Genomic DNA, 20,253 nt, shown 5'->3' with positions numbered 1-20,253 from the left:
TCACCATCTGTAGTGATTTTGGAGCCCAAAAAAATAAAGTCTGACACCATTTCCACTGTTTCCCCATCTATTTCCCATGAAGTGGTGGGACCGGATGCCATGATCTTCATTTTCTGAATGTTGAGCTTTAAGCCAACTTTTTCACTCTCCACTTTCACTTTCATCAAGAGGCTTTTGAGTTCCTCTTCACTTTCTGCCATAAGGGTGGTGTCATCTGCATATCTGAGGTTACTGATATTTCTCCCGGCAATCTTGATTCCAGCTTGTGTTTCTGCCAGTCCAGCACTTCCCATGATGTACTCTGCATAGAAGTTAAATAAACAGGGTGACAATATACAGCCTTGACGAACTCCTTTTCCTATTTGGAACCAGTCTGTTGTTCCATGTCCAGTTATAACTGTTGCTTCCTGACCTGCATACAGATTTCTCAAGAGGCAGGTCAGGTGGTCTGGTATTCCCATCTCTTTCAGAATTTTCCACAGTTTATTGTGATCCACACACTCAAAGGCTTTGTCATAGTCAATAAAGCAGAAATAGATGTTTTTCTGGAACTCTCTTGCTTTTTCTGTGATCCAGCAGATGTTGGCAATTTGATCTCTGGTTCCTCTGCCTTTTCTAAAACCAGCTTGAACATCAGGAAGTTCACGGTTCACGTATTGCTGAAGCCTGGCTTGGAGAATTTTGAGCATTACTTTACTAGCGTGTGAGATGTTGCTGAATGGGTGAATCTATAATATCTGGATGGCCAATATTTAAAGACCTACATTGCAGAGAAAGACTCCTCATGAGTATATACAATATGAAGGTCTCTTTCTTGATCATACTAAAGACATTTCAGTGTTTGTGCTACCTCAAGGTCATCTTTGCAAATGTTGAAGCCCACTTAAGCATAAAATCGGTGAATGTTATGTAATACAGGGCTAGGTGGTAAGACGGCAGGATAGGCTACACCCTGGTGCAAGATCTCCCCCGATTTCCAGTATCCGAAGGATAAAGACCCAAATCCACACATGTCCCATCACAGCTTATTCCTTTGTCCATATCTTTATACATCCAGCTTTGACTCACACATGCATCCTATTCTCTTTAGAGCATGTTTTTCTGCTTTTCAAGTCCTCTGAGGCATCATCATTTTTCCTGCTATGAGCCCTGTGCCATGCTCTTCCTCTCTCAGAAACTCTCCAGCCTGTTCTTCTCCATTCCTAACCAGCCAGTGTCTACTCATCTTTTGAGAAAGCTTCTACCTTTAAGATGAGTAAAATTCCTTGATTATATGCCCATACACTCTCAGAATATTTATTACAGTATATAATTATGTATTCATAGAAAGGTCACTGGAATAATGTAGATTTCCCCCCCTACTTTCTCTAGCAGCATGAAAGCATGGTTTACTTACTTGGTTTACTCCCCATTGGATCAGGAGGACCTGGCACAGTGATGAGTAGAAAGGAGTCACTCAATACGTATTTATGAATGAATCCATGAATAAATATGTGATTCTGCTTTCTGATTATGGACTACACATAAATAAATGGTAAACACTTGTGCTTCTTATTTAGAATACTTATATAAGGTTATATATGAGGCTTAGTATCTTAAAGCATATTTTAAATAGCAGGTAACTCAATTTGGACATTATGAAAATCCACTGAAATCCTCATTACTCTGACCCCAACATACACTTTGTTTCCTTCATCAAAGATGTTATTTTAGCATTTTTAGTCATGTCTCTGCTGACCATTCATTCTGATGCTAAAATGGAATTGGTAAGAGATTTAAACCTCTGTGAAAATGACTTTATACTCCTGGCTACAACATGAACTAATATTTATCAGCAAAAGCATTCAAGGCAACATGACCCCTTTTGAATTCAAAGAATCAATGAAAATGTCAATTATCACTAGATGGACAGGCCGAAAAGAATACATTCTTGTCCGTAGTGTTTTTGTCCTGCAAGACTCATGCTCCTGTTCCATTTTCTGAATAATCTAGTAAGATTCAATTTACTTTTTCAATTTGTCTCCAGCCAAGCTTCCTTCTGTCAGCTCTACAGAAATTTCAATGCTGGCCACGTAGAGTAACAGGAGAAGGACAACGAGAATGAGATTACCTGTGCATTTGCGATCTGTGTCTTCTTTCTTTGACCCACTAATCGTCAGCTTGCAGTTGAAGTTTTCCTCCCAGTATTCTGCAAACCACACATTTCTTCGATTGTTTTCAAGAGTGCGGGATGTAAAATAGGCATCGAACCCTAAACAGAGTTAAATGAAAAGGTCATTGCTTGCGGGGCACTGCTGGAACATTTGGAAATAAAAATACCAATAATAGTTTTTCTTTGTTTTAGTGGACTGGATGCTTGCTCTTTTGTGTCAATCAAAAAAAAAAAAAGAATAAGAAAAAGGTAAAAAATTCTAATGCCAACACACATGGCTAAATCTTTACTTCATTCTGTCAGGCAGATGCGTGGCGGACAAATGACATTTCACAGTGAAATCTGAGTTACAGATCTTAGCGATAATATGACGACCACAGCATCCCTTGTGCCTCTTGGGAACTAGACCAGGGACAAAGCATCTTTATCATCACTGAGATAATAAGTGATCATTCCCGTACTTACTATGGACCAGACTCTGCTTGACGTAGGTTCTTTCTTTCATTCACTGAGAAATGAAAGGTTGTTCTTTCTTAACAACCTGTGTGCCAGCTGCTACCACTTCCATTATGCCAGGGAAAAAACAGAGCCTTAGAAGAAATAGGGCTTTCCCTGGTGGCTCAGATGGTGAAGAATCTACCTGTAATAGACTAGGGATTCAATCCCTGGGTTGCTAAGATCTCCTGGAGGAGGGAATGGGAACCCACTCCAGTATTCTTGCCTGGAGAAGCCCATGGACAGAGGAGCCTGGCAGGCTATAGTGCATGGAGTCACAAAGAGTCAAACGTGACTTAGCAACTTAATATAGTCATATGAGAAGAAACAGCACCATGCCTAAGGTCAATCATTATGCCATATTCTGCACCCCTAATCATGTAAGTTATGACCTGTGATTATCATTCTAAGAACCTTCCTGCATTTAGTAAAGATCCATTATGGAACTGACTTTCCACTCAAAAAGTAAGTTTATGTAGAGATCATAGGTAAACTGACCCTAACATGAGTGTAAAGCTGTTTATGAAGAGCATTAGATGAACAGACTTGAGAGTATAAGTTCCTAGGAAATCTTTAGCTACCTCTTTAGTATGGTTCAGCCTTAAATGATCCAATGGTCCTTCAAGAATCAAATTGGACTCAGAATCAGAAGAGCGGGCATTGAATCCCAACTCCACAAATCTCAGTAAGTCATGGAAACATGAACAAGTACAGGCTGGAGTGGTCTTATTTCCCTTTCATTTACTTGTAGAATGAAAACCGCACTACCTGTTTCCCTCACAGCATCTATTTTCTAGCCATGGCAAGACTTTGGAAACTCACTGGTTTTAAGATCAAGAACCACAGAAGGTGGATTTATTTTCACATTAATTAAATCATTCAAAGTTAAACTTATTTAAAGCCCTAAGGAAAGGGGGGGGGGGTCCCAACTAAATTTCACAAGAGGAGCACATTGATTTAATTTTATCCACACTATCTTCCTGGCTTAATACACAGTAACCCTACTATAAGTGGAAAACTTGAAATAAGTAAATGAGACAAAGAAACAGCAAAGAAAAAAGGAGACTGCATAATATTTTAGGGAAAATAAAAAGAATAGTCTACATCTCTTGCTTATTTTCTAGGGTGTTGTCAGAACACAATCCTTGACCCAGTATCTAGTCTTTCTATGCTCCTGACTTCATTGATTTGATGTAATCAAGCTATAGCGTCTGATCTCAGCCTGATCTTGGTACTGACAGACTCGTGAGTCTGCTGGAAGTCCCCTCCTGCCTCACTGTTCTCCCATAACCCTGAGACCAAATGACTGTTCAGTAAAATGACAATTCCTACATAAAAGGAATCTCTGTGGAAAACACAGGTGAGTCCCCAAAAGTTTCCAGGAATACTGCACATACACCCTTGGTCATGTAAATACACACATCCACTCACACAGGTGACTAAACTTTCATTTCTCTTTCCATCTTTGCCCCTCCATCTGAGAGAGGGGAGCAACAGTGGCCCTGGGGGCCCCACAGACCATACTTCCTAAGCTCCATGCCCTGTGACATCCCCTCTTATGGAGGTGGCTTTTTTGTTCAGGCACCATTGGCATGTGTGATGCAAATAGTCTGGAAAACCCTTTCCTCACTGCGCCCCTTCCTTGTGAGAGTCTCCTGCTTGGAATCCAGCTACCAGGCTCTAACAGGAATGCCTGGGGGATAGGAAACCATGTGCAAAGAGAAGAGCCCAGCCAGACCCCAACCCTCTCAGCCAGGCCTCTCTGGAACCTCGCACCCCTGCTGCTGACGGCAGCAGAACCACTCGGCCGAGACCATCCCCGGCTGCAGAACTGGGGTGACTCGTCTTCTCAATCACTGATAGTTGAGGTGGTTTATTTCTGCAGCCACAGACAAAGTGAAATGCTCCTGCCTAGGCACAGCACCCTGAGCCCTGAACAACACACCCTTAAGGAAGACACAGCCTCAAAAGAACACACATAGAAATAAACTCCCTGGCCACATGCCACAGGTCTGAGCCTCAAACCAGACTCAGAAGAGCAGCTTCTAAAATGGCTCAAAACATTGCATCCATACCTACATTCCCCAGCTCAGAAGAAAACATCTTCAGAGGATCCTCATCACTGAAAAAGTCCACCACTTCAAAACACCTCTCTCTTCAGCCTGTTATCTGCTGGAAATGCAAAGACATGCTGGGTCAGGAAGGACCAAGAGGCAGCTAGTGAACACGCTGGCGAGCGTGAGAAAGCAGCAGGTTCCTCCCTCTAGAACCAACGATTCCCAGAAAGCCTGCACTCTAACAGAAAAAGGACAAGTAGCAGGCTTCCCTCGTCACAACTGCCATCCTTTCCTCACACACCAAGTTCACTCTCAGTTTCTTTCTCACAGCAGGGACTCACCTGTAGGCTGAATTTGGCTTTCATGCCCCCCCAGGAATGAGTGACCAACTTTGCTGGGCATTTCATAAGATGCGGAGGCTCTGGGTGAAACCAGAGAGGCTGTGATTTTAACAAGCCCCAGGTGCTGTGCATGAAGCTCGGGTTTTGAGAAGCAGGGCTTCTCCAATCCTGGGTTTTTAACAAGCTCCAGGTGTTGCTCTTGTTGCCCAGATTGTGAGAAGCAGGGCTCGAGAGAAACTCTGGAGTCTCCACAGCTGGGATTCAAGTGGGTTCAGCCCAATTTGTTAACTCTCAGCGTTGTTACCTTCTCAACCTTGAATGTTTGCCCTGGTTCAGATGCCAGAGTCTTCATTTTGCAGTTGAGACTTCTGCTTCGCACCATACCTTGCTCAGCATGGCAGGAGCCATGCTTTGCCTCCTGTGGCCTGCAGATGGCTGGGGGGAGGTGGAGGGTGCTGGGTGGCCTATGAGTGAATTTTCCTACTGCCTTTGCTCCATTGTTGCCTGGAGCTCCTTTGCAGCCTCAAAGACTGTGTTCCTCACCCATGTCTCCAGTTAATGCCCTGGACTCCCCACCTCAGGAATTTTCATCCTGGTTCAATGTTTTAATGATTCTAAGAAGCTAACCTGAAATAGCCTTGTGCCTTTGAAATGGAGCAGGACCCTACGGTTCTTCTCACCGCATGTCATCTGCCTGCTTTTGCCTGTAGAAGAACTTTACCCAAAGATTAAGCTTAATCAGAGAAGTGAGAAAATGCAGAAGGAAAGGAAAAGAGTCAAGCAGGACAAAATAACAATAGTTTAGGCATTAAACAAAGTCAAGAGCCTTTAGTTCCTCCTTAAGTGTTACAGATAATATTCTGAGCCATGTCCTGTGAGCTGTCTTATAGATACTGAAACCCCCACCATGTGGAAGAAGTTAATTAGATGATAACCAGAGTGTAGCCATGACATACGCTGCCACAATTCTGAGAACTGGCCTCAACAAAGTGGGATCACATTGACCCTGGAACTAAAGGTTAACTGTACTCAAAACAGCTGAGATGACACTATCAGACCATGGCATGATCAACTTGCAGATGACTGTCAGAGCTGACTGTGCTGTTTCTGCATGTAGCCCCTCCTCTGCCTGTGCACCTCTGAAAGTCCCCTTTAAACGCTCTTGCCCACTGATTGTCAGTGGAGGAGCTGACCTTTGGACACAAATCTACCCTTGGCCCTGGTTGCTGGCCTCTGAAATAAAGCAAACTTTTCTTTTCACGAGTTGCACCTCTTTATTGGCTTTTGAGTGGCAAGCAGCCAGACCCCAATTTTGGTCACATGTTAATTACCTTTTCTGAAGGCCCATCGCCTTCAAGGAAAACTCAGAGCCCCTAGCCAGGTACCAACCTAGCATAAACTGGCTTTTGGATGGTTTTCTAGAGACTGCAACTGCTAACCCATAGGAGACCTGCTACGGATCTGTGGGTCTTTACAATCTACTATGTGTCAAGCACTCAGCACTGTGCCTGCTCCAGTAAAATACGGACTGTTCTTTAGTAAACACACTCATCCATTAAACATTTATGGAGCAGCTACCCTGTGACAGGTACTCTACTCTGTACTCACAGACCTTGGGATTAAAACATACATGGCCCTTCATGAGATTAAGAGCCAGTCTGATGGAGAAGATAGACTTAACAAGCACCATTTAAATAAATATAAAATTACAACTATGATGGCTTCTATGAAAGAAGGGTACATGATGTTTGGGGAGCACAGAGACAGAACTGTGTTAGGGAGTCAGAGAGGGCTTCCTGGAGAGAGTAGATACGTAGGTAGAAAAAAAAAAGGAAAACCAGGGAGCAGATAAGAGCAGAGATAGGACATTCATTCACATGGAATAGCTATGCCTTAGGAATATCCCCTTCATGGATCACTGCCTTGTCGTGGCAAAGGGCTTGTGTAACTCAATGAAGTTATGAGTCATGCTGTGTAGGGCCACCCAAGACAGACGGGTCATAGTGGAGAGTTCTGACAAAACATGATTCACTGGAGGAGGGAATGGCAAACCACTCCAGTATCTTAAACATGAGAACTCAATGAACTGTATAAAAAGGTAAAAAGATCTAACACTGAAAGATGAGCCCCCTAGATTGGAAGGTGTCCAATAAGCTACTGAAAAGAGTGGAGGAGAGTTACCAATAGCCCCAAAATGAAGTGGCTGGGCTAAAGCGGAAGCAATGTTCAATTGTGGATGTGTCTGGTCATGAAAGTAAAATCCGATGCTGTAAAAACAATATTGCATAGGAACCTGGAATTCTAGGTCCATGAATCAAGGTAAATTGGGTGTGGTCAAGCAGGAGATGGAGAAAGTAAATAATTGACACCTTAGGAATCAGTGAACTAAAATGGATGGAAAATAGTGAATTTAATTCATTATGTCTACTACTGTGGGCAAGAATCCCATAGAAGGAATGGAGTAGCCCTCATAATCAAAAAAAGTGTCTGAAATGCAGTACTTGGGTGCAACCTTAAAAACGACAGAATGATCTCAGTTCATTTCCAAGGCAAACCATTCAATACCACAGTAATCCAAGTCTATGGCCCAACCACCAATGCCAAAGAAGCTGAAGGTGATGAGTTCTATGAATACCTAGAAGACTTCCTAGAACTAGCATCAAAAAACTATATTCTATTCATAATAGGAGATTGGAATGCAGAGGCAGGAAGTTAAGATACCTGGGGTAACAGGCAAGTTTGGTCCTGGAGTACAAGATGAAGCAGGGTAAAGGCTAACAGATTTCTGCCAAGAGAATGCCCTGGTCATTGCAAACATTCTCTCCCAACAACACAAGAGACAACTTTACACATGGATATCACTAAATGGTCAATACCGAAATCTGATTGACTACATTCTTTGTTGCTGATGATGTAGCAATACAGTCAGTAAAAATAAGACCTGGGGTTGACTGTGGCTCAGATCATCAGCCTCAGCAAGATTCAGGCTTAAACTAAAGAAACTGGGGAAGACCACTAAACCAGTCAAGTACGACTTAAATCAAATTCCCTATGAATATACAGTGGAGGTGACAAATAGATTCAAGGGGTTAGATCTAGTAAACAGAGTGCCTGAAGAAATATAGACAGAGGTCCATAATACTGTGCAGGGAGCAGCAAACAAAACCATCCCAAAGAAAAAGAAAAGGAAGAAGACAAAGTGGTTGTCTGGGGAGGGTTTACAAATAGCTGAGGAAAGAAGAGAAGCACAAAGAAAAGATGAAAGGGGAAGGTACACCCAACTAAATGCAGAGTTCCAGAGAACAGCAACGAAAGACAAGAAGGCCTTCTTCAATGAACAATGCAAAGAAATAGAGGAAAAGAACAGAAAGAGTACGACTAGAGATCTCTTCAAGAAAATTGGAAATATCAAAGGAACATTTTATCCAATGACGGGCACAATAAAGGACAGAAATAGTAAAGACCTAAATGAAGCAGAAGAGATCAAGAAGAGATGAAAAGAATACACAGAAGAACTGTATAAAAAAAGATCTTAATGATCTGGATAACCATGACGATGTAGTCTTTCACTTAAAGCCAGATACATTCTGGAGTGTGAAGTCAAGTAGGCCTTAGAAAGCAGTGCTGCCAATAAAGCTAGTAGAGGTGATGGGACCCTAAGTTATGATACTATTAAAGTGTTTCACTGAATATGTCAGCATATTTGGAAAACCCAGAAGTGACCACTGGACTGGATAAGGTCAATCCCCATCCCAATTTCCAAGAAGGGAAATATTAAAGAATGTTCAAACCACCAGACAATTTCACTCATCCCCAATGCTAGTAAGGTTATGCTCAAAATTCAGCAAGCTAGGCTTCAGCATTACATGGACTGAGAATTTCCAGATGTTTAAGCTGGGTTTAGAAAAGGCAGAGGAACCTGAGATCAAATTGCCAACATTCACTGAATTCCAGAAAAATATCTACCTCTGTTTCATTGACTATGCTAAACCCTTTGACTGTGTGGATCATAATAAACTGGAGAAAATTCTTAGAGAAATGTGAATACCAGATCATATTACCCGTCTATTGAGAAACCTGTATGCAGGTCAAGAAGCAACAATTAGAATCTTGTATGGAAAAACTGACTGGTTCAGGACTGAAAAAGAAGTACAACAAGCTTGTTTATTGTTACCCTGTTTATTTAATTTATACACAGCACATCCTGCGAAATGCTGGACTGGATGAATTACAAGCTGGAATCAAGATCACCAGGAGAAATAACAACAACCTCAGACATGCGTATGATATCACTCTAATGGCAGAAAGTGAAGAGGAAATAATGAGTCTCTTGATGAGGGTGAAGGAGGAGAGTAAAAAAGCCAGCTTAAAATGCAATATTAAAAAATACACACACAAACAAAAACGAAAATCATGGCATTTTGTCCCATCACTTCAAGGCAAGTAGTAGGGGAAAAGATGGAAGTAGGGACATATTTCCTCTTCTTGGGCTCTAAAATCACTGCAGATGGTGACTGTAGCCATGAAATTAGAAGATCATTGATTCTTGGCAGGAAAGAAGTATTTTAAACAGCAAATACATCACTTTGCTGACAAAAGGTCCATATAGTCAAGGCTCTGGTCTCTCCAGGAGTCATGTACAGATGTGAGAGCTGGATCATAAAGAAGGCAGAACATTGAAGAATTCATGCTTTTGAGCTGTGGTGCTGGAGAAGACTCTTGAGAGTCCTCTGGACAGCAAGGAGATCCAACCAGTCCATATAAAAGAAATCAACCATGAATACTCTTTGGAAGGACTGATGCTGAAGCTCCAATACTTTGGCCACCTGGTGCAAAGAAAACTTGACTCATTGAAAAAGACCCTGATGCTGGGAAAGACTGAAGACAGAAGAAGAAGAGGGTAACAGAGGTTGAGATGGTTGGATGGCATCACAGATTCAATGGATATGAACTTGGGAAAACTCCAGGAGATGGTGAGGGACAGGAAAGCCTGGCGTGTTGCAGTCCATGGGGTTGCAAAGAGTCAGACACAACTTGGTGGCTGAACAACAACAATAGGAATATCAAAGTCACTCTCACATTACACAACACCCAGGACAGCTGGCCTCAAAATCAACACATATAAATGGACCATCTTCCATGTATATGCTATCTAGTATTGCTACTAAATTCTAATAAACCAAGGCATAAATGTTTATCTAATGAATAAATATATGAATAAGTCTCCCAAGTACTTGTTAAAAATCCTGATGTCACACAGATTTATATTTGTTTATATAGGAAGTTGTACCAATAATTATAATTAGAAAAATAATAAGTATTATATATATATATATATATATTTTTTTTATTAAGTGTCACATAAATCCTAGAAACTAGGTACTAAATTTAGGTTATTTATACTTTAGAGATAGAAACTAAGGCTCAGAGAGGAATTTGGGGTCCAAGTCTGGCTAATTCCAGACCCTGGTGTTTCTTCTCATGTAGAGCAGTGAATCACTATTCATTATATGAATGAATTATATGAATCATGAATTATATGAATCACTATTTATATAATTGGGTAGGTCTCACAATCACCCTGATGCTGGGAAAGACTGAACACAAAGAAAGAGGCAGCAGTGGTTGAGATGGTTAGACAGCATCACCAACTCAATGGTCAAGAATATGAGCAAACTGTGGGAGATAGTTGGGCTTCCCAGGTGGCACAGTGGGGAAACATTGGCCTGCCAAAATAGGAGATGCAAGTTTGATCCCTGGGTCAGGAAGATCCCCTGGAGGAGGAAATGGCAACCCACTCCAATACTCTTGACTGGAGAAGCCCATGGACAGAAGACTGGCAGTCTACAGTCCATGGGGTAGCAAGAGTCTGACTGATTCAGCAACTAAACAATAACAACAACAACTGGAGAGCTGATAACACAGAGGTCAGGCTCAATGAAGGTCAGATTTGGTCTTTATTTTATTTTTACCCCCTCAAGTTCATCACAGATCACTAAATTCACTGCAGAATTCCATGGACAGAGGAGCCTGACAGGCTACAGTCCATGGGGTCACAAAGAGTCAGACACAACTGAGCGACTAACCACTTTCACACTTCATTACAATTACTACAGTCTCGCAATTTAACTTATATTTTTATTTGTTTATTTTTATCCTTTTTGCCATTGTGGAAGTATAATTGATTTATGATGCTGTGCTAATTTCTGCTGTAGTGCAAAATGACTCAGTTCACTCACTCAGTCATGTCTGACTATTTGCAATGCCATGGACTGTAGCGTTGCTGTCCATCAACAACTCCTGGAGCCTACTCAAACTCATGCCCATCATGTCAGTGATGCCATTCAACCATCTCATCCTCTGTCATCCCCTTCTCCTCCCGCCTTCAATCTTCCCCAGCATCAGGGTCTTTTCCAATGAGTCGGTTCTTCATATCAGATGGCCAAAGTATTGGAGATTCAGCTATAGCATCAGTCCTGCCAATGAACGTTCAGGACTGATGTCCTTTAGGATAGACTAGTTGGATCTCCTTGCAGTCCAAGGGACTCTCAAGAGTCTTCTCCAACACCACAGTCTAAAAACATCAATTCTGTGCTCAGCTTTCTTTACAGTCCAACTCTCACATCCATACATGATTACTGGAAAAACCATAGCTTTGACTAGACGGACCTTTGTTGGTAAAGTAATGTCTCAGCTAAATAAGCTGTCTAGGTTGGTCATAGCTTTTGTTCCAAGGAGGAAGCGTCTTTTAATTTCATGGCTGCAGTCACCATCTGCAGTGATTTTGGAGTCCAAGAAAATAAAGTCTGTCACTGTTTCCATTGTTCCCCCATCTATTTGCCATTAAGTGATGGGGCTGGATGCCACAATCTTAGTTTTTTGAGTAATGAGTTTTAAGCCAGCTTTTTCACTCTACTCTTTCACTTTCATCAACAGGCTCTTTAGTTCTTCTTTGCTTTCTGCCATAAGGGAGGTGTCATCTGCATACGTAAAGTTATTGATATTTCTCCCTGCAATCTTGATTCCAGCTTGTGCTTCATCCAGCCTGGCGTTCTGCATGATGTACTCTGCATATAAGTTAAATAAGCAGGGTGACAAGCCTTGGCCTACTCCTTTCCCATTTTTGAAAATGATTCTGTGGAACTTATATACACTTTTTATATTATATTCCTATTTTTTTAAAGAACAGACTACTTAAGTGTAGTCACCATAGTCACCAAGGAGCAACAGAGATTCAGGAATTGAAGCAGAAATTAGAATAATTATAATCTAATAATATATGCATATTGATGTGTATCTGTGTGAATAACAGTCAACTGATATTTTCTTCTCATTTTCTGAAAGCTCAGAAGAAAAGTGATCTGTACAGATATCCCTTTATTATTAGTTAAATTACCAGAATTTTAAAAGACTATGATTTCAGTTCACAGAAAACACAGTAAAAATTATATTCAGGAAGAAAGGTCATCTTTTATGTGGAGTTGATGAAATGTTTTATATTAAATTCTTCTTTTGTTAGACAGACAATTTTAATTTCAGAAATTAAATCTGCAGGTGATGCCAAAGCAAATATCCCATTGGGTACGTGGTGAACAATATTCCTATAATCCTGGAAGTAAACTAAGATCAGCATAGACATAATGAGCAAGGTTTTAGCTAGTATTACAAAACTACCTTTATCTGATTCTTTGTTCTTTTAACAGGGGTGCTGCCCTTAAACTCCTGAAATTTGCAGTCAAGACAAGAATGTGCAAATCAATAGACACATAATTCATCCCAGGCAGTATGTTTGGGAGGTGACCTTTCCAGCTGAGAAGGAAGAAAGCTCTCACAAATGTGTAGATGAAAGGAAAACTATCAGAGTGTCAAGAGGGGGTCAGAGGACACAGCTGCCAGCTCAGCCAGGGTGAAGCTGAGCTTGTCAGGTACTAATGGAGCTTCATGAGGCATCAGAAACTGACCAGTAGCCTTGATCACTGGCTTATCCACACAGCTCATGAACTGCAGGGTAGAATATTCATGTTTAGTCTACTTGGCAGGGAGGACCCAAAGCTTCCTATGCAGGAACCTGTAAACAAGAGGTGCTTAGCTCTTCTTGGTCTGCCTCTGACACAGGAAGGGCATGGTCATGATTCAGAAACACCTTTCCTAGCACATCATAGGGACACAACACTAAGACAAGAATGAATTGGCAAATAAAAAGAAGAGGAGAAAAGACAGATAGAGACAGAAAGAGAGAGAGGAGAGGGAGGAGACAAAGAAAAGTGAGCAAGTAGAAGCAAGGACAGGAAGTAGAGGATGGAGGGTGGGAAGGGATGATGGAGACATTGACAAAGAAAAACAGCAGGGAACTCACATTCTCTCCTTCTGAGAGGATCAATCAGAATGATATATTCTGAAAACAAGTATTTGTTTTATACCTTCTTGTATTTCTATAACCCACTGTGCATTGTGCATAGGTGTGCTATCTCTCAGCACTGTCCTACTCTTTGCAACCCTGTGGATTGTAGCCCGCCAGGCTCCTCTGTCCATGGGATTCTCCAGACAAGAACACTGGAGTGGGTAGCCATTCCCTTCTCCAGGGGATCTTCCCAACCCAGGGATCAAACCTGCTTCTCCTTTATCTCTTGCTTTGGCAGGTGGATTCTTTACCTCTGAGCCACCAGGGGTTACATAATTCACTGTAGTATGTTAAACTGTGGACCCCAAAAGATATGCCCACTTCTTAACCTCCTGAACTTGTGAGTATGACCTTATAGGGAAAGCATTTGGATAGTGTCTACCTAACAAGAAGTTATACTACAAATGGAGTTAAGACTCTCGAGTTGAGGTCATCCTGGATTATCTGTGTTGGCCCTGAAACCCATGACAAGTATCCTCAACAGAGACACACAGAGCAGACACCCACAGAGAGAAGGGCCATGGAGAAGACTGTGTGGGGATGGAGACAGAGACCGAAGTGATGCAGAGACTGAAGTGATGCAGAGACTCAAGTGATGTGGCCACAAGTCAAGTGATGCTTGGAGCCACCAGAAGCTGGAAAGGCAAGAAAAGATAGTCTTCCAGAGCCTTCAGAGGAGGATTTGACCCTGTCAACACCTTAATTTTGGACATTTAGCCTCCAGAACTGTAATAGAATTAATTTCTCTTATTTTAACCAACAAGTTTGTGGTCACTTGTTTTGGCAACCCCAGGAAATGAATACAACCATTTGTTGCTTTTCACTTACCCAGTCATGTCTGACTCTTCACAAACCCGTGGACTGCAGCACGGAAGGCCTCCCTGTCCCTCACCATCTCCCAGAGTTTGGCCAAGTTCATGTCTTTTGCATCAGTGATGCCATCCAGTCATCTCATCCTCTGACTCCCTCTTCTCCTTCTTTCCTCAATCTTTCCCAGCATCAGGGACTTTTCCAATGAGTCAGCTGTTCACATCAGATGATCAAAATACTGAAGCTTCAACTTCAGTATCAGTCCTTCCAGCAAGTATTCAGGGTTGATTTCCCTTAAGATTGACTGGTTTGATCTCCTTGCTGTCCAAGGGACTCTCAGGAGTCTTCTCCACAACCACAGTTTGAAGGTATTGATTCTTTGGTGTTCTGCCTTCTTTATGGTCCAGCTCTCATATGGTCATATATGGTCATATGTGAACACTAGAAAGATCATAGCCTTGACTATATGGGCCTTTGTCGTCAGAATACAACCATAACAAGTCAAAAATCCCATCTATCATTCCTTCCAACTTCTCTCTCATCTGAATGACATCATTTGTTTCCCAAATATGATACACTGAGGGCTTGTGGAATATATTTAACTTGTAGACATGTCCTTTCTATTTTGCCTCAGAGTATTTTTAAAGCCAACTAGAGAATCGGGAGAGTTATTTTTAAGTCCAGATTTCTAGCTTTCCTTGAAAAGACAGACAGTCTGGGAACACAGATCCCATTCCTACAGTGGCAGCTGTCAGCAAGTGGTGAAGAACATCTATATCTTCAGGTGGCCTGAGCTCTTCAGCTTACAGTATCTGTTCCCCCATCATTACCACCTCTGATGGTGTCTACCTGAGTCTCTTTTATCATCAGTAGGATGGGTGTGGTTTGGTAGACACTGAGCTTTCCACCACCAAGAAAAGCATCTCTCTCTAACACACATTGGCTGAAACTTCAGCAATATACAAACTCCACTGAAATTAGAAACATTATCTCAACAAATTGAAAAATAAAAACCATATGATTATCTCAATAGATGCAGAGAAAGCCTTTGACAAAATTCAACACCCATTTATGATAAAAACTCTCCAGAAAGCAGGAATAGAAGGAACATACCTCAACATAATAAAAGCTATATATGACAAACCCATAGCAAACATTATCCTTAATGGTGAAAAATTGAAAGCATTTCCTCTAAAGTCAGGAACAAGACAAGGGTGCCCACTTTCACCATTACTATTCAACATAGTTTTGGAAGTTTTGGCCACAGCAATCAGAGCAGAAAAAGAAATAAAAGGAATCCAAACTGGAAAAGAAGAAGTAAAACTCTCACTGTTTGCAGATGACATGATCCTCTACATAGAAAACCCTAAAGACTCCACCAGAAAACTACTAGAACTAATCAATGATTATAGTAAAGTTGCAGGATATAAAATCAACACACAGAAATCCCTTGCATTCCTATACACTAATAATGAGAAAACAGAAAGAGAAATTAAGGAAACAATTCCATTCACCATTGCAACGGAAAGAATAAAATACTTAGGGATATATCTACCTAAAGAAACTAAAGACCTATATATAGAAAACTATAAAACACTGGTGAAAGAAATCAAAGAGGATACTAATAGATGGAGAAATATACCATGTTCATGGATTGGAAGAATCAATATAGTGAAAATGAGTATACTACCCAAAGCAATTTATAGATTCAATGCAATTCCTATCAAGCTACCAATGGTATTCTTCACAGAGCTAGAACAAATAATTTCACAATTTGTATGGAAATACAAAAAACCTCGAATAGCCAAAGCAATCTTGAGAAAGAAGAATGGAACTGGAGGAAGCAACCTGCCTGACTTCAGGCTCTACTACAAAGCCACAGTCATCAAGACAGTATGGTACTGGCACAAAGACAGAAATATAGATCAATGGAACAAAATAGAAAGCCCAGAGATAAATCCACGCACATATGGACACCTTATCTTTGATAAAGGAGGCAAGAATATACAATGGATTAAAGACAATTTCTTTAACAAGTGGTGCTGGGAAAACCGGTCAACCACTTGTAAAAGAATGAAACTAGAGCACTTCCTAACACCATACACAAAAATAAACTCAGAATGGATTAAAGATCTAAACGTAAGACCAGAAACTATAAAACTCCTAGAGGAGAACATAGGCAAAACACTCTCCGACATACATCACCGCAGGATCCTCTATGACCCACCTCCCAGAATATTGGAAATAAAAGCAAAAATAAACAAATGGGACCTAATTAAACTTAAAAGCTTCTGCACAACAAAGGAAACTATAATCAAGGTGAAAAGACAGCCTTCAGAATGGGAGAAAATAATAGCAAATGAAGCAACTGAAAAACAGCTAATCTCAAAAATATACAAGCAACTCCTACAGCTCAATTCCAGAAAAATAAATGACCCAATCAAAATATGGGCCAAAGAACTAAACAGACATTTCTCCAGAGAAGACATACAGATGGCTAACAAACACATGAAAAGATGCTCAACATCACTCATTATCAGAGAAATGCAAATCAAAACCACTATGAGGTACCATTTCACGCCAGTCAGAATGGCTGCGATCCAAAAGTCTACAAGCAATAAATGCTGGAGAGCGTGTGGAGAAAAGGGAACCTTCTTACACTGTTGGTGGGAATGCAAACTAGTACAGCCACTATGGAGAACAGTGTGGAGATTCCTTAAAAAACTGGAAATAGAACTACCTTATGATCCAGCAATCCCACTGCTGGGCATACACACTGAGGAAACCAGAATTGAAAGAGACACGTGTACCCAGTGTTCATCGTAGCACTATTTATAATAGCCAGGACATGGAAGCAACCTAGATGCCCATCAGCAGATGAATGGATAAGAAAGCAGTGGTACATATACACAATGGAGTATTACTCAGCCATTAAAAAGAATACATTTGAATCAGTTCTAATGAGGTGGATGAAACTGGAGCCTATTATACAGAGTGAAGTAAGACAGAAAGAAAAACACCAATACAGTATACTAACACATATATATGGAATTTAGAAAGATGGTGACAATAACACTGTATATGAGACAGCAAAAGAGACACTGATGTATAGAACAGTCTTATGGACTCTGTGGGAGAGGGAGAGGGTGGGAGGATTTGGGAGAATGGCATTGAAATACGTATAATATTATATATGGAACAAGTCGCCAGTCCAGGTTCGATGCACGATACTGGATGCTTGCGGCTGGTGCACTGGGACGACCCAGAGGGATGGTATGGGGAGGGAGGTGGGAGGAGGGTTCAGGATGGGGAACACATGTATACCTGTGGTGGATTCATTTTGATATTTGGCAAAACCAATACAATATTGTAAAGTTTAAAAATAAAATAAAATTTAAAAAAAAAGAAACATTATCTCAAGAATACATCCTTGAAAAAGCTACTATAAAGGAAAGCTGAAAAGCATCAGAATATAAAATTGAGAGATTATTTTCATATACACAAAGAAAACCACTAATAAGATGTGTCAGAGAGAACCACCACTAAAATAGCTACGAAAAATCACCTATCCAAGAACAAGTGTATCTTTTCATTTAATTAGGTTGACTTTTGTCTTTCATTAGAATTTTAAAATGTCCCTTATGTCTACTCCCTTGAAGCTAATTTGTAAGTTTTCTGTGATCTTAATAGAAAAGATACGCATTTACTTTTTCTAGAGCTAGATAAGCTGCTTTTAGCATTCATATGGAGAAAATATAAAAACCAAGAGAACTCTGAAAAAGAAGAGCAAGTGCGCATGAGTGTTTGGGGAAGCTGATGAATGGAGGTGAAGTAGAGGAAGACAAAGCCTACCCGGTATGGTATTGTGACAGCAGATTATAAATACCCAGGAAGAAAAATAATAAATTTGACACAAGACCAAAGAGATCAATGGACTGTTGGAATAAAACAGCAAGTTCAGAAATAGATCCAGTTGCATATGAAAATTTCCTATAATAAAAAATAAAGGTAGTAATTCAAATCACCACAAACAGAGTAACCTTTTAATAATAATCTAACAAACATCAACCTGTAGGATATTTGTTGGTTTATAAACTTGGGAGTTCCCTGGGTGAAATTTGAAACTGGCCCCTGTATACAGAGCACAAGGAGAGACCAAAGAAAGAGACAGAGCACTTCTGATGGGTAGGTGGCAGCTTTAATAAGCCAAGGAACTTACAGACGAGGCTAGTATTGGGTGTCCACCTGCCAGAATCTTAAAAGTTGAGATACCGGCCTTTATACCATTCAGATGGTCTCAATTATGCCTTTCCTTCTCAAGTCTGCTTCCTGGAAAATGGCTCCCACTGTGGGAATGGTGGTCCAGCCTGAGGGTCAATCGAAGGTCAAATCCTCCAACTAACCTCCTCCAACATAATTGTATAGGGATCACATTGGACCCCAGGCAGACATTTAACACTGCATTAATCCATAAGAAATATGGGAAGCAGTGCATGGATTTAACCATGGTCAGTGAATGTGGAGTTTCCAGTCTTCACAAGAGGAGGACTTTTGCACAGTTGTATAAACTGGGGATCCTTCGCCCTTGGTTTGAGGTCACCTACTGCAGGATGTCTGCAGTGGGTTTCCGTACATGTGGTGTGTTCTCGGATACTCCCTGCACTGGCCCTGCTGGTACTGGGCCAGTGCTGTGGGCAGACAGCTCTTTGTCCTTTTCTCCCAGAAACTCGAAGTTCCTGGCAGACAAAAGACCGTGCCCTGCTTATCTCTGCCTCCCCGATTCAAGTTTTTGTAAACATTTACTGAAGTAAATTGAAGTTGGAGACATGTAAATCAGTTTGGCAAGAAAATCATTACTGATCTATTGGGACAAATTTAGACTCTCAGCAGCGCCCACAAATTTGCCGGCTGTATCTACTGATGAGAGTGGTAGAAACCAGCCATTATTTTTGAGAAAACAAATAAGAATTATTGCAATGGAAATTATTCCACAAAGAACACAAATCCCATGTGGAGCATTTATGGATGAGGTGGAGGGAATAATGTTTGCAATATTATCTCACAAAATGCCTCCAAAGGGCTGCTGCATATTATTTAATGAGAGAATGCCTGCCATCTTTCATTCCTTTAAACTGCCTGGCAAATAGAAGGGCAATTTATATAATCTGAGTATAGTTATATGAGAAAAAATATGGATGTAAACAGCACATGTTAAATTGATATTTTAATAGTTAAAATGATTAAAAACAGATTCTGGAACTAGAATTTTAGGGTTCAGTTCCTGACTTTGTTACTTGCTAGCTAGATGGCCTTGAGCAAGTAACTTGATCAGTCTAAGTTTCTCCACCTATAATATGGATGATGATGGCACCTGCTTCACAGGATTGATGGCAGGCTTCCACGTGGGGATGTATACAGTGTTTACAACAAAGTCATACTCGTGGTGCAGAGTAAGAGTATAAATGTTAACTAAGTTAATAGAAAATTAACACATATATGCACACAGAAAAGATGGTAATGGACAAGAAGAGGAAAATTAGAGTTAAACACTAGGGACTATGCATAACATACTCAATTATCATGCATAGACCTGGCTTTGAAGTCACATAGACCTGAGTTTGAATCCTGGCTCTGTCAAATAAATTATTTTCTTTAACTTATCTTATACAAATGTAATCACTCAGGTTTTTGTGCCTTGTTCTTTGTTGATGAATTCTATATTTGTTTACTTAAGTTATTTTTTCTTTCATTCATTCCAGAAGACACTTCCATTTTTCTCATGTATAAAAATGAGGATGGTAGTACTTTCCTTACAGATAGATGTAAAGATTGAAAAATATTAAGTCAAAAACCACTAACACCTTTGTGGTTGCGGAGTAAATGATGTTCATTAAATGATGGTAAATGATGGTTCATTTTCTCTTGTTAATGTGTACAGTTTTTTTTTTTAATTGAAGTATAGTTGGTTATACTGTGCTAATTTCAGGTGTATAGCAA

At 40.6% G+C, this 20,253-nt stretch overlaps 1 protein-coding gene across 9 annotated transcripts in view; it reads right to left on the bottom strand.

The window, feature by feature from the left end:
* GRM7 (glutamate metabotropic receptor 7) overlaps positions 1-20,253 on the bottom strand; it is a 935,325-nt gene that overhangs the window by 348,810 nt on the left and 566,262 nt on the right. For all 9 annotated transcript variants that reach the window (XR_003507726.1, XR_003507724.1, XR_003507723.1 and 6 more), the window contains exon 5: positions 2,111-2,251. Coding sequence is in view for 5 of the 9 variants with exons in the window: in XM_027522339.1 (XP_027378140.1) it covers positions 2,111-2,251 (141 nt within the window). In the remaining 4 variants the exon portion in view is untranslated. The remainder of the gene's footprint in view (positions 1-2,110; positions 2,252-20,253) is intronic.

Source organism: Bos indicus x Bos taurus, chromosome 22 (assembly GCF_003369695.1).
Source record: "Bos indicus x Bos taurus breed Angus x Brahman F1 hybrid chromosome 22, Bos_hybrid_MaternalHap_v2.0, whole genome shotgun sequence".
Classification (NCBI taxonomy): domain Eukaryota; kingdom Metazoa; phylum Chordata; class Mammalia; order Artiodactyla; family Bovidae; genus Bos; species Bos indicus x Bos taurus.
This window is presented reverse-complemented; position numbering and strand designations above follow the sequence as displayed.